Source organism: Nematolebias whitei, chromosome 22, assembly GCF_014905685.2.
Source record: "Nematolebias whitei isolate Nwh7 chromosome 22, NemWhi1, whole genome shotgun sequence".
NCBI lineage: Eukaryota > Metazoa > Chordata > Actinopteri > Cyprinodontiformes > Rivulidae > Nematolebias > Nematolebias whitei.
The window spans coordinates 25,924,741-25,937,556 of NC_056519.1; the positions used below are offsets into that span (position 1 = coordinate 25,924,741).

A 12,816-nucleotide genomic window follows, 5' to 3' on the forward strand; every position below is an offset into this window, starting at 1 on the left:
ATATAACTAATTTAACTTATAATGTTAAGAGTTATAAAGCAGTTCCGCCCATTGGTGACGTCGAAGTACGATTCAGCAATCAACGGGGCATCTACGTACATGTATTTACGTCTGTGCTTTCGGGTCCCAAGTCAGCTGCCGTACCTCTACCCCATCATGTGATCTAATATTAATTATTATAAGGGTATTATAATTATTTTCTTCTTTCGGCTGATCTCTTCTTCAGGGGTCACCACAGAGAACTAACTCGCACAAAGACTTGGTGATTGTTTTTACTCTGGATGTCCTTCCTGATGCAACCACAGACCACCGAGCTACCACAGCCTCTGATCTAGGGCTTCTGGGGGAGCAGATGGTGGGGGTTAAGGGCCTTGCTCAAGGGCCCAGAATGGGACAAATGAGGGTGGAGGCAGGTGTGGGTGCTTCATCTTTCCTACCCATATTTTGATGTTGTCGGTCTGGGGAGTTGAACCGGCGACCTTCCGATCACACAACCTTCTCTAACCTCTGCACCACCACTCCCCTATACGAGTATACTAGTATAATAAACTCAATAACATCTCTGTTTATACCTGATTTAATGTTGATGCACAGAAACAAATGAATTTAGAACATGTTGACAATCGTGCTATATTTAAAAATCACAATTCCAGCACTCAGGACACACAGCTTAAATCAATAACTTATTTATATATTTATTTTTTTATTTAGGAACAAGGCAACATTTTTTATTTAATCACAAATAAGAATACATTTTAAATTTACATCAATTTAAAAATGAGTGTTTGCCAAACCAGCAGAAAGTCAGCAGGTTGTCTAAAACCACAGTGATTGTTAATGAACAGTCTGTGGCAGCAGATATAACAATAACAATAACAATAATAATAATAATAATAATAATAATAATAATAATAATAATAATAATAATAATTTCCTGCAGGATCAATAAAGTTCTATCTTATCTTTTACACAGCTCCGGAAGATGATTAAAGCTACATGGGCAGCTAAACCACGGCTCCAGTAAAGACCTTTTAGCTACTTTTGTAGTGGATGCCTGCATGTAGACAAACTGTAAAAAGACTTTATTTTAAACAGATTGTATTTTATCAGTACAAAGATTTAAAACACCTGGATTTAATCTAAAACCTGCATTGGTGCACGGCTGCTCTACCGACGCAGTCGCATTGTGCACGTGTGCTTTGGTGGATCGGTTATCTTCACATCCCTCATCCAAGCAGCAGACTCCAACAAAACTATCACCACATATTTTTTTATATATATAATTCTAAAAGAGTTGTACTTATTAGCCAGAATATTAGTTTTTATTAGCTGTCTGAGAGCCAGACAAGCTGATATTTTTGGGTTAATTAGCTCAGATTTTAGCTTCAGCTGTGAGCCTTGCTGCATTTATTTCACCTCCTTGTTGTAAAGAATATTTCAAGACAGTCTTTGGTTTGGGACGGTGACATGTTAATACTGTGGAAAACAAACAACAAGCCAGTGCCTCGTTATATTTACAGTAACACTTATTCTTACAAGAAATATATTTAGCGTTATGTAGCTTTTAACCTCCAACTTATTTCCTCAATCTGAATGCGAGTCAACAAAACCTAGCACAAAGCAGCCTGGGGGAGCCTTACCCTAAATGCCTCGGTGTAGTCCAGTCGAGACACCAGCACTAGGCTCTTGGGTGCAAAGACTTTAGCTGGTTGGATGACAGCCAGCTCTTCGTCTGCCTCATCTGCCACTCCCGCCTCATTCTTCTTTAGCTGAACGGAGCAGAAAAGCAAACAGAACTGTCATCCCATGATACAGGAATAAATACTTCAAATTAAAGACAATTAACCTAAATAAAAAGTAATGTATCTGTGCCTCAAAATGCATAAAGAGCTTGTTCATGACACCCTGGGTCATTCCTCAGAGCTTTACAATGTCTCAGTAGCCATGTCTGGCAAATGTTCAACATGCATAAATATTATTCTGATATATACAGTGGTGCTTGAAAGTTTGTCAACTCTTTATAATTTTCTATATTTCTGCATAAATTTGACCTAAAACATCATCAGATTTTCACACAAGTCCTAAAAGTAGATAAAGAGAACCCAGTTAAACAAATGAGACAAAATATTATACTGAGTCATTTATTTACTGAAGAAAATGATCCAATATAATAATAATAATATAATAAATTTTATTTCAGGGTGCCTTTCAAAAACCCAAGGTCACCTTACAAAAACAATTAAAATCAGCAATTAATAAAAACAGAATCAACAAATAATTAAAATAAGTCACGATAAAACAACACTTAAAACAAAGTTAAAGCGAATATGCCTGTTTGAACAGGTGTGTTTTCAGTTGTGATTTAAAAGAGGGAAGAGAGTCTGTGGTCCTGATGACAGGAGGGAGTTCCAGAGCTGAGGAGCACAGCGACTCAAGGCTCTGTTCCCCATGGTGACGAGACGGGCAGAAGGAACAATAAAATGAGTGGCAGATGAGGATCTGAGGGAACGGGAAGCAGTGGAGATGTGAAGCAGATCACACAGATAAGGAGGGGCAAGGTTATGGATGCACTTGAACGTGAGAGTTAAGATTTTAAAATGTATTCTAGCTTTGATGGGCAACCAGCGAAGCTGCTGCAGAACCGGGGTGATGTGTTCTCTGAATGGGGTACAAGTCATGACCCGAGCTGCAGAGTTCTGGAGGAGTTTGAGTTTACGGAGAGTCTTATTCGGGAGATCAAAAAAAAGAGAGTTGCAATAATCTATCCTGGAGGTGATAAGGCTATGGACAAGGATGGCAGCAGCACGAGGAGTAAGAAAGGGACGAAGTCGGTTGATGTTACATAAATGAAAGTATGCAGACCGGGTGATAGAGTTAATATGAGATTGAAATGAAAGCGTATTATCAAGTATGACACCCAGACTCTTTACCTGAGGGGAAGGAAGAACATGGGAGTCGTCAATATTGATGGAAAAACTCTGCGATTTGGTTAAAGTGGAGACTGTGCCAACAAGTAAAACTTCTGTTTTCTTACTGTTGCGTTTAAGAACATTTGAAGAAAACCATGATCTAATTTCCATAAGACAGTCCGATAGGGAGGTAGGTGGAAGAGATGAATTAGGTGTTGACGAAATGTAGAGCTAGGTGTCATCTGCGTAACAGTGAAAATTGACATTATGTTTGTGGAATATGTGGCCAAGAGGGAGCATATAAATAATAAATAAAAGGGGCCCTAATACAGAATCCTGGGGCACACCTGCAGCAATGGGAAACAAACTTGAGGAATGGGTTTTAAATTGAATAAACTGAGTGCGGCCTGAAAGATATGAATTAAACCAAGCAAGTGGAGTATGACTGATCCCAATGGACGCTAAAACATCATCAGATTTTCACACAAGTCCTAAAAGTAGATAAAGAGAACCCAGTTAAACAAATGAGACAAAATATTTTACTGGGTCATTTATTTACTGAAGAAAATGATCCAATATTACATATTTGTTAGTGGTAAAAGTATGTGAACTAACTAGGATTATCAGTTAATTTGAAGGTGAAATTAGAGTCAGGTGTTTTCAATCAATGGATGATGATCAGGTGTGAATGGGCATTTAAAATTTAAAACTCCAAGCTCAGTGGGAGGCTTGGATGACTAGCAGGACGCCGTGTGCAGTGTGCAGGAGGAAGATGAAGATGAAGATAGTGATCAATGACTTCCTGGTAGGCTACTGTAATAAAAAAAAACAACAACAACATTACTATAAGTATTTGTGTATGTTAAAGTAAAAAAAAAAAATCTGTGTAAATATCTCATGTACAAAATGGACACCTGCAGTTTATAGACAAGTGCAGCCTATTTATATGCAATTTTTTTAAATTTAGTGGGCGTGGCTTATATACAAGTACGCTCAATAGTCCAGAAATTACGTGGTACAAGCAATGAATACTTTAAGTTTTATTAAAAACGGTTTACAAGCCCATGCAATATTCTGCTAACAGTTAAACAGGGTTAGGCTCTGTAACAAATGCCAGTTTGAATTTTACAGCAAGATGTTGCACAATGTGTAGTGCTCAGTGTGTGCTTGGAAAAAAAAAAAGACCAGCTACTATAACACCAAACTTTAGCTCAATTTTTGTAAAACTGGCTGAGTTGTAGCTCGTTCTATTTTTTCTTATGTAGCTTGGCTGTGGCAGCCATCTTGAATAGGGTTAACTCCAAACCAGTTAAAGATTTACATTTAGTTTTTTCCAGAGTCACTAATATCCATCCAGTAGTTCATGACATATTTTTCTAACATGACTGACAAACAGATGTGCACACAAGCAAAATCATAATTGCCTCACCTTTGGCAGAGTGTGCTAAAAAAAAAAAAAAAAAAAAAAAGATTTTTTTTTTTGTTAAACTGTAGATGAAGCGTTGCAATGACGTCGTAACAGATATTTGTTACAGGAGCTGTAATCACCAGCAGCTGCCACAGTGACAACCATTAGCTGAGGCCCATCTCACCTGTGGATTGTCCAAACTCTCCCAAAAAGTAAAGCAGGCACAGTAGTGACGCTCTGAGTTGATGTCAGTGAGAACTGCAACAAAGAAGGAGGCCGGCTGCCGCTCAGGAACCAGCTGCCAACCGCTGGGCTGACAAAACTAGAGGCCGGGAGTTGAGGAGCGTCAGGGTTCGAGTCGAGGCAGCAACAGGATCATGGAACAGAAGGTGAAGGGAAGAAAGGAGAAAACGTTAAAAATAGATTAGTGTAAAGAACTTCAGTCACACATTTTTAACCCTTTGAAGACCTTACAGGGAAAACTCAGCCACACTTTTATTTTTGTCTGTTTTCATGTATTAATTTATTTTGGTGCAGTCAAGATTTTTTCCAGACAAAAAATGCTTTTATAGTACTTTTATTTATTTATTTTTTGGCCAGAATTATTTAAATGCTCCCATAACCTCACAGTAACTTTATTACACTCCCATGTCCCTTAGGGACAGATCTGCCATCTTAAAATATACCGTAAATACATTTAATCCAACATTAATCCTATAAAATAATGCATACCCTCAGTAAAGTTTTTCTTTTCATCTCTATCCCTATACAGTAGTCCCTCGCTACTTTGCGGTTCCACTTTCGCAGACTCACACTCTATCGCGGTTTGTGGAGTCCAACTTATCGTACTGTACTTTTATTTTATTTTTTACACACGACTGGACTGTACACTAATATCACTGTACTCATAATTGTGAAAAAGTTAGACAAAAAAATAATTCGAACAAGCACCGCCATTTTGTAGTTTTCTTTCAACACAGTAATTCTACACTATTGCCAGTCCAAAAGAACTTCATTACCCACAAAGCAACAGTGCATTTCCCACAAAGCAACAGTGCATTTCCCAGAATTCAACAGTGCTTCCAGCCCACTGCTCTCTGCCAAAATGGAAGAAAAGTTTAGATCTGATCCAAACCTGATTAAAAAGTTTGGTCCTTATTCGTAGTTACGTCAGCACTCAGTGGCTGCACAGAGCCGATCAGAATCCGACCAGAACCGGACCAAGGCTGGTGAGTCCCCAAATAAAATGTTGCTGTAGCTACTGTGCAGTACATATACTGTACGTATGTTGTTAAAATGAGTCGGTTTAAGACTTTAGAGAACTGATTTTGGGTTTTGTTGCTGCAGGTACGTCTGCAGAAACGAACTGGGTCAGAAGGAACCGAGTTGGACCGCTGTTGCTGTGTTCTGCAGAGCCCGGGGAGTAAAATTTAGTAGCTACAAATACAGAACTGTATGTATGTTGTTAAAATATGGAGAGTGGTGGTGCAGAGGTTAGAGAAGGTGGACCTGTGTTCAGAAGATCGCAGGTTCAAGCCCCAGTACTGACAACATCAAAAATGTGGATGGGGTAGGTGAAGCACCCACACCTGCCCCCACCCTCATTCGTCCCACTCTGGGCCCATGAGCAAGGCCCTTAACCCCCACCATCTGCTCCTCCGGGTGTCCTAGATAGCAGCTCTCTGCTCCACACAGAGGCTGTGGTAGCTCGGTGTCTGTGGTTGTGTCAAGAAAAACATCCCGCGTAAAAATAACTGCCAAGTCTTCGTGCGACTTAGTTCGCTGTGGCGACCCCTGAAGAAGGGAGCAGCCGAAAGAAGAAAAAAAAATGTATGTTGTTAAAATGATGTAGGCTTAAGAGTTTAAAACATTGCAAGAGTGTAGGATGGGTTTCTAAAGTTTCTAAAACTTTGACTTTGAACTTTTACATTGACTAAAGCCTTAAATCTATATAAATACTAAAATAAACATAGTGTCCATAATTCGCGTTTTTTCACTTATCGCGGGGGGGGGGGGGGGGGGTCGGGACCTAACCCCTGCAATAAACAAGGGACTACTGTGATTCCGATTTTTATATAGGTCCACTAAATGCCTTTACATTTGAGAGCCTCTGTAAAAAATCAGCGGAGACGAACTTCAGATATTCCTAGAACAGAGCCATCAACTAGATCGCCCGGAGGCCACAGCTACTGTTAAAAATCTAGTTTTATTTGAAAATGAATCCACTGGTGGACCAAACTGAGCTCACCTGTGGGCCTGATTTGGCCCCTGGGCCACCAGTTGAACAGCTCTGCCCTAGAAGCAGAACAGATTTGTGGCCAGACATCACTGTAGAGCAAGGGCGTCAGAAGCATCCGTAATGTGGGGGGGAAACACTGATGTGTGTAGGTGTGTGTGTACGTACGTGTAACAAAAATAAGTGTACACTAGTGTACAAAAGAAGCAGCATTTCACCTAGATTTCCTTTAATTCCACACATTTAAAACATGTTTCTCACCAAGTTTGTGTAAATTCAGCTGTAGGTTTTAGAGACATTTTAACTTTAATACACTTTAATACACTTTAATACAGAGCGTCAGATCGGCACTATTTGTCTTTATAGAGAAATATAAAACTGGACTTTTTTTTACATGTGTTCAACACTACTCATCTAAATGATGTTTCTCATGAAGCTTGAGGACAATAAGGTGTGGGGTTTTAAAGACATTTCAAATTTAATGCACCTGAGCACACGGTGTCTCTTACACCTGCAGAGTCTGACAGCCTCACAGTTACTGCTAAGCTAAGATGCTACAGATGTAGCACTCTACTTCTCTCAAGCATCTTCCTAACATGAATATATGTTTATGATCAACACCCCCAATCCCCCCCAAACAACTGCCCGTACTAAGCTCGCTAAACTGGCGAGCGAGAAACACAGGTGTTTCCATCTCCTTCACCTTTGCGCGTTTATGAGACTCAGAGCAAAAACACTGAGGCAGCAACGCTGCTGTGTTTAGAGTTGGAGGTAACCAGGAAAACCTGGAGTGGAGTTTTAGTGGTTTGAGTATTCTTCCATTAATCAACTGGAATGGATTTGTTCACAAAGAAAGAAACTGTGCCAACAGACCTAATGTTTATAGTAAAAGTGGGGGGTCCAAATGAACGTTTTTTGAATTTTTTTTTCATTTACCCTTTATTTATCCAGGTAGTCTCATTGAGCCACGAGAACTCATTTACAAGAGAGACCTGTTTAGGGAGCAGATGGTGGGCGTTAAGGGCCTTAGTGGGGCAAATGAGGGTGGAGGGAGGTGTGAGTGTTCCACCTTTTCCACCCACATTTTGATGTTGACAGTACCGGGAGTTGAACCTACGACTTTCCGATCACAGGCCCATCTTCTAACCTCTGTGCCACCACTCCCCCATGTGTGAATGCGGGGGGGACATGTCCCCTTCACATATAATGGTTGCGACGCCTATACTGTAGAGCCCCGCCTCTCATCTCGTCCAACAAAATTGTTTTATTTTGGATTTAAGGAGCAAAACCTCACTTGTAATGTGCACAAGTAAACATTTGGTAGTAAAAGTCTGTTCCACATGCATGCAGGCTGCAGCATGAGACGCTCCACGGCTGAAAACAGCTGACTGCTGCTGGCTTCAGCCAAAGCAGGAAGTCATTAATGGCTGCAGCGTACTCCCGCAGCTCACTGCTATATCTGGGTCAGTACAAATGAGAAACCTTTAGAAACTAACGTTTCTACCACAAGTAGACTTGAACAAATAAAGAAAACAATTTTTAAAATGTGAAGAAAAAAAAGATTAGAAAATAACCTCCATGTTCAACCACCAGGAGACACAAGTAAGTTTGACTGAAAACAAGGCCTCATGTTGGGCTGGACGATCTCCATAAAACTTCAGACTGGAGTATTTTTAAATTGCCAAAAATAATTCACTTTGGGTGAACTTTAGGGAAAATATCTTATTTTCTTTAAAAAAAATTGCTGTAAATTTAAATTGTCTATTTTTTTAAAACCTGAAATGTTTAAATATATATATATATATTTTGTCTTTTAACTTGAGTTTTTTTTTTCCAAGCTGAGATAGCTCTAAAAGAATGACCTGGGGCAGCTGTGGCTCAGCAGTTGTCCTCCAACGGGAGAGTTGGGGGTTCAATTCCACCAGAAGTCACATGCTGAAGTGTCCCTGGGCAAGACACTGAACCCCTCATTGTCTCAGAAGTGTGTTGCATCATTGTATGAATGTGATAAATCACTGATTAATCTTGTACAGATCTAGTAGAGTGCTGTATGAAAGGAGAGATGAGGACACAGATTGTTGTAAAGAGCTCTGAGTATCTGGATTAGAGAGAAAGGAGCTATTATAAGTACAGTCCATTTACCAATTCTTTCTGGGATATAATATTAAAAAATAGTATTTTAAGCAGTTAAATAAGGTGTGGATTTTTCCTCTGTCATAAAGTTGAAGGGACTTCTGGGGGTTAAACCCCCTGAAACTGGGGCTCTACCAGGACAAGATTCATGTGTGAATGTTACAGAAGTTTAGACACTTTGCTAACGGTTCCAACAGACAAGCAGCAGAGGAAGATATCATCACCAAACAACGCAGGCTGGTTCAGAAAAACACGCAGAAACTTGCCTTTTGATTCAAATCAGCCATGTGGGCAACGCTCTGCAGTGCCACTGACCGTAAACAGCTGTAGAAGACGTGAGGGGCTTGGATGGCAAGCAGTTGGGTCATGTAATCAATACTTAATTTTTTTAACTATTCATTTCAATTCAACCTTTATTTATACAGGTTAGTCTCCATTGAGCCTCGTGGACTACTGCTGCAAGTCGACCTTTATTCAATATCCCTGATGTGAAGCTTTACTTTCTCACACTAGCACTAATCTGGCTGAGAGGTTTGATTATTTCACATATTATTTGGTTTATATTTTCACGTCAGGAGTTGTTCAGTTCTGTTGCTCTTTATTTTGCGTCAGGTCTGAGTAACGTTACATGAAAATACACTCTTAGGTTTTGTATTTTAGTTCAGTTTTGTAGTACTTTCTTGAGCTACCTTTCTGGAGTTTATCAAATTTCCTGCTCGACACATGACCTATAGATTCTGTTACACCCCCATCTTTATGTAATGTATTCAATAATGCAACAAAACAGAAAACTTTTCTCCTGTTTGAACAAGTACAAGTCCACCATAAATCAAACTGAACTATGTAATTATTCTGAGTCCCTGTAAAGCTGATTGTAGCGTCCAGATATTTAACTTCTCATTATGTTAGCACTGAGAAAAGTTGGCGTTGACTGTACAGGAAATGTCAAGATTACTGGTGATTTTGAAGACAATATTCATTATTATGGGGAGTGGTGGCGCAGAGGTTAGAGAGGTGGGCTTGTGATCCGAAGATCGCCGGTTCACGCCCCGGCCCCGACAACATCAAAAATTGTGGGTGGGGTAGGTGAAACACCCACACTTGCCCCCACCCTCATTCGCCCCGCTCTGGGCCCATGAGCAAGGTCCTTAACCCCACCATGTGCTCCCTAAACAGGTCTCTCTTGAAAATGAGTTCTCGTGGCTCAATGAGACTAACCTGGATAAATAAAGGCTAAATGAAAAAAAAAAAAAAAAAAAAAAAAAAAAATTATGTTATTAAGACCTATGTGACGAACGTTGATGCTTGTGTAAAGTTTTTCATGTTTTTTACAACATATTTATTGCTGTGAGTTCAGAAAAATTTAAGACGAAGACAAACTTCTACGACAAAAACTTGACTCATCCATTGTATTCTTAATTATTAAACGGCATGTTTTTATTGTTTCTACTAGACGTCTGTGCTGATTTCAGCATTTATTCAACACATTGGGGGATATTTTTAGGGTTGTTTTATTTTTTTTATTAGAAATAATGTGATCGGTCATTTTCTCACATTGTTGTAGATGAAGGTGGCATGAAAAGGTGGTTAGTAGAGCCCAACAGATATATCGATAGGGCCGATAATTTAGGCCAATATAGGTGTTTGGGGGCCTATTGGTATCGATGATAATGGTCCCATTATGCGCCGATATAAACGCTTCTAATTTTCACCCCTAAAATCCTGGAACCAGCTGTAATTGTACAATGTATCCAGCAGATGGCACATGAAGACTACTTTCAAATCATATTTTTATTCAACCTTTATTTATACAGGTTAGCCTCGCTGAGTCACGAGAACTAATTTTCAAGACTGTTCATTGCTGTTCACTTAAGTTTCACTTTCACATTCAACACAGACGAAGCAGGGAGCAATACTGTATAGCAAATTTTGCTGAACAGAGTAAGGTAAGTTTATTTTAACTGATCTATAAAATAAATTAACAATAACAAATTCTCTTCAATCCTCAAACCCTCTTGTCGTTAGCTACGTGTCTCTCAAGTTAGCAAGTTAACGTTTAGATAACATGGCATAGGCTATTGCCTTGTAAAACTTAATCAAGAGCAATAAATCTAACGTCGAGGTAAAACATATCAGTGTTAGTAATGTTATCTTTGTCACCCTCAGAGAAATGTGTTGTTTGTCTGAAATCTTTACTTCTTTGCAAAACAAACAAAAAAAAACCCGCAGCTGTGTTCAATACTAATTAAGACGTTCACCATACATGAATGACTGTTTAAATAATGAACAGTGAGGATTGTTTAATTTAGATTTTTTATAACACACTTGATAACTTTATGGTGAATAGTGGAGAATAGAAAATGTGAACGAACGTTAGGAAGACTGTTTTTATGACCAGCGCACCACCTGTAAACCCACTGTGGCACTACGTATTGCGTGGATCTGATTAGCTTAGCTTCATGGTTGCTAACAGCTGCTAAATAAACAAGCCCCACTCCACTCACTGTTTTCTTAGATTCTTGGGGATGGACAAAGCTAAAAAAATTTCAGCCATTATATCGGTTATCGGCAGTTGCCTTTCCCTCCCAATATCGGTATCAGCCAAAATTTCCATGTCCATCGGGGCTCTAGTGGTTAGTACTACTGAGTGAAAAAGTTTACAGTCCAAATCTCAGCTGAGGTCTTTCTGAGTGGCATGATTTCACATGTACGTTTTCTTATGGGAATCTGTTGTTCTCACACATCCAAAAAAACATGCATGTCAAGTTAACTGAAGAATCTGAACTGACTCCTTGGTGTGAATAGATCTGTTGTTTAAAATGATATTTATCTACCCTGCTGCGTTTGGACCGTGCTAAAAACAGGTCTGAACTTCCTCAATGCAAACTGAAAATGTTTCTCAGACCATTATTTCATCTGCAAAGTTAAATGGTCTGAACTCAGCCCGTTCTGGACAAAGCTGTAGGACCTCATACTGGTATGACCAAGCACAAGCAGCAGACAGTCAGTTCAGCAGCCAGCTGATTATAGATAATTAAACTATGATTCTTGGGACTATTAGAAAGACACAGCTTTTTGTTTGTTTAGGGGTTTTTTCTTGAAAAAACTTTTAAACTGTTTATCAAAGGCCTTCTCAGTATAAATGTACTTTTGGTTAAAATGTTATTGTTCCTGGTGAATTACAAAATGACCTTGTGTTTAATTTTTGCTGATTGATTTTGGACCTGTTGTTCAGTCAGAGGACAACAGTCTGGGCGGCATCATGATGCATTTTATTCACCTAATTAAACAGAGCTAGTGTTAGACTAATACTGAAGCTCAGAAGAGAACAGCTGAAGGCTGTATTGTGGATTTTTACAAGTTAATATCTTCAACCTTTGATCCGACACTGAGCTCTGTGAAGTCTCTTCTCATGGTATGGAAGTCTTTATTTCTCTTACATAATAATGAAGCTCATCAAGAGATAACACTACAAAAATACAACTCGGATGGGTCAGAACTGTTATTATCCAAGACAGCTGTCAGAATATATCATCATTTAGAGACTGCTGAAGTCCTGTTTGTTGCTCGATGACAGCCCTCTGACGTGGCTGTGAAGGTATCTACATACACAGAGGGTAATCAACATCAGATCACTTATTAAATGTTTAGATGCAGCTCTGTAGCATATTTTTCACTAAAAACAACTGAACTACATCAAAAAAGCCTTTTTAAACCAACACAATAACAGCTACTTTATACATTTGCTTTATTAGATCGCAGGAAGAGGGCCACCTGCATCATGAGGGACCCCACTCACCCCGCACACACATTTTTTGCCTCACTCCCCCCAGGAAGGAGGTTGAGGAGCATTTAGTGTAGAACCACTAGATTGAGGAACAGCTTCTACCCTGAGGCTGTTAGACTCATGAATCTCTAACCAGAATAGTCACTGAAAAAAATCACATCATGTTGCTGCTGATCTATTTCAATGTTGCTGCTGATCTGTTTCATGTTGCTGTGTTCATTCATACTCATCTGCTCACACACTCATGTTCGTGCTGCTGATTTGTTTCATGTTGCTGCTGATCTGTTTCAATGTTCCTGCTGATCTGTTTCATGTTGCTGCTGATCTGTTTCATGTTGCTGTG

General features: G+C 39.4%; 1 protein-coding gene across 1 annotated transcript in view; it reads right to left on the bottom strand.

Moving 5' to 3' along the window:
- The window catches only part of LOC119428564 (myotubularin-related protein 5-like), a 39,331-nt gene that overhangs the window by 18,427 nt on the left and 8,088 nt on the right, over positions 1 to 12,816 (bottom strand). The window contains exons 4-5 of the mRNA XM_037696247.1: positions 4,502 to 4,639; positions 1,641 to 1,769 (exon numbers count right to left, since the gene is read on the bottom strand). Of these exons, the coding sequence (XP_037552175.1) occupies positions 1,641 to 1,769; positions 4,502 to 4,639 (267 nt within the window). The remainder of the gene's footprint in view (positions 1 to 1,640; positions 1,770 to 4,501; positions 4,640 to 12,816) is intronic.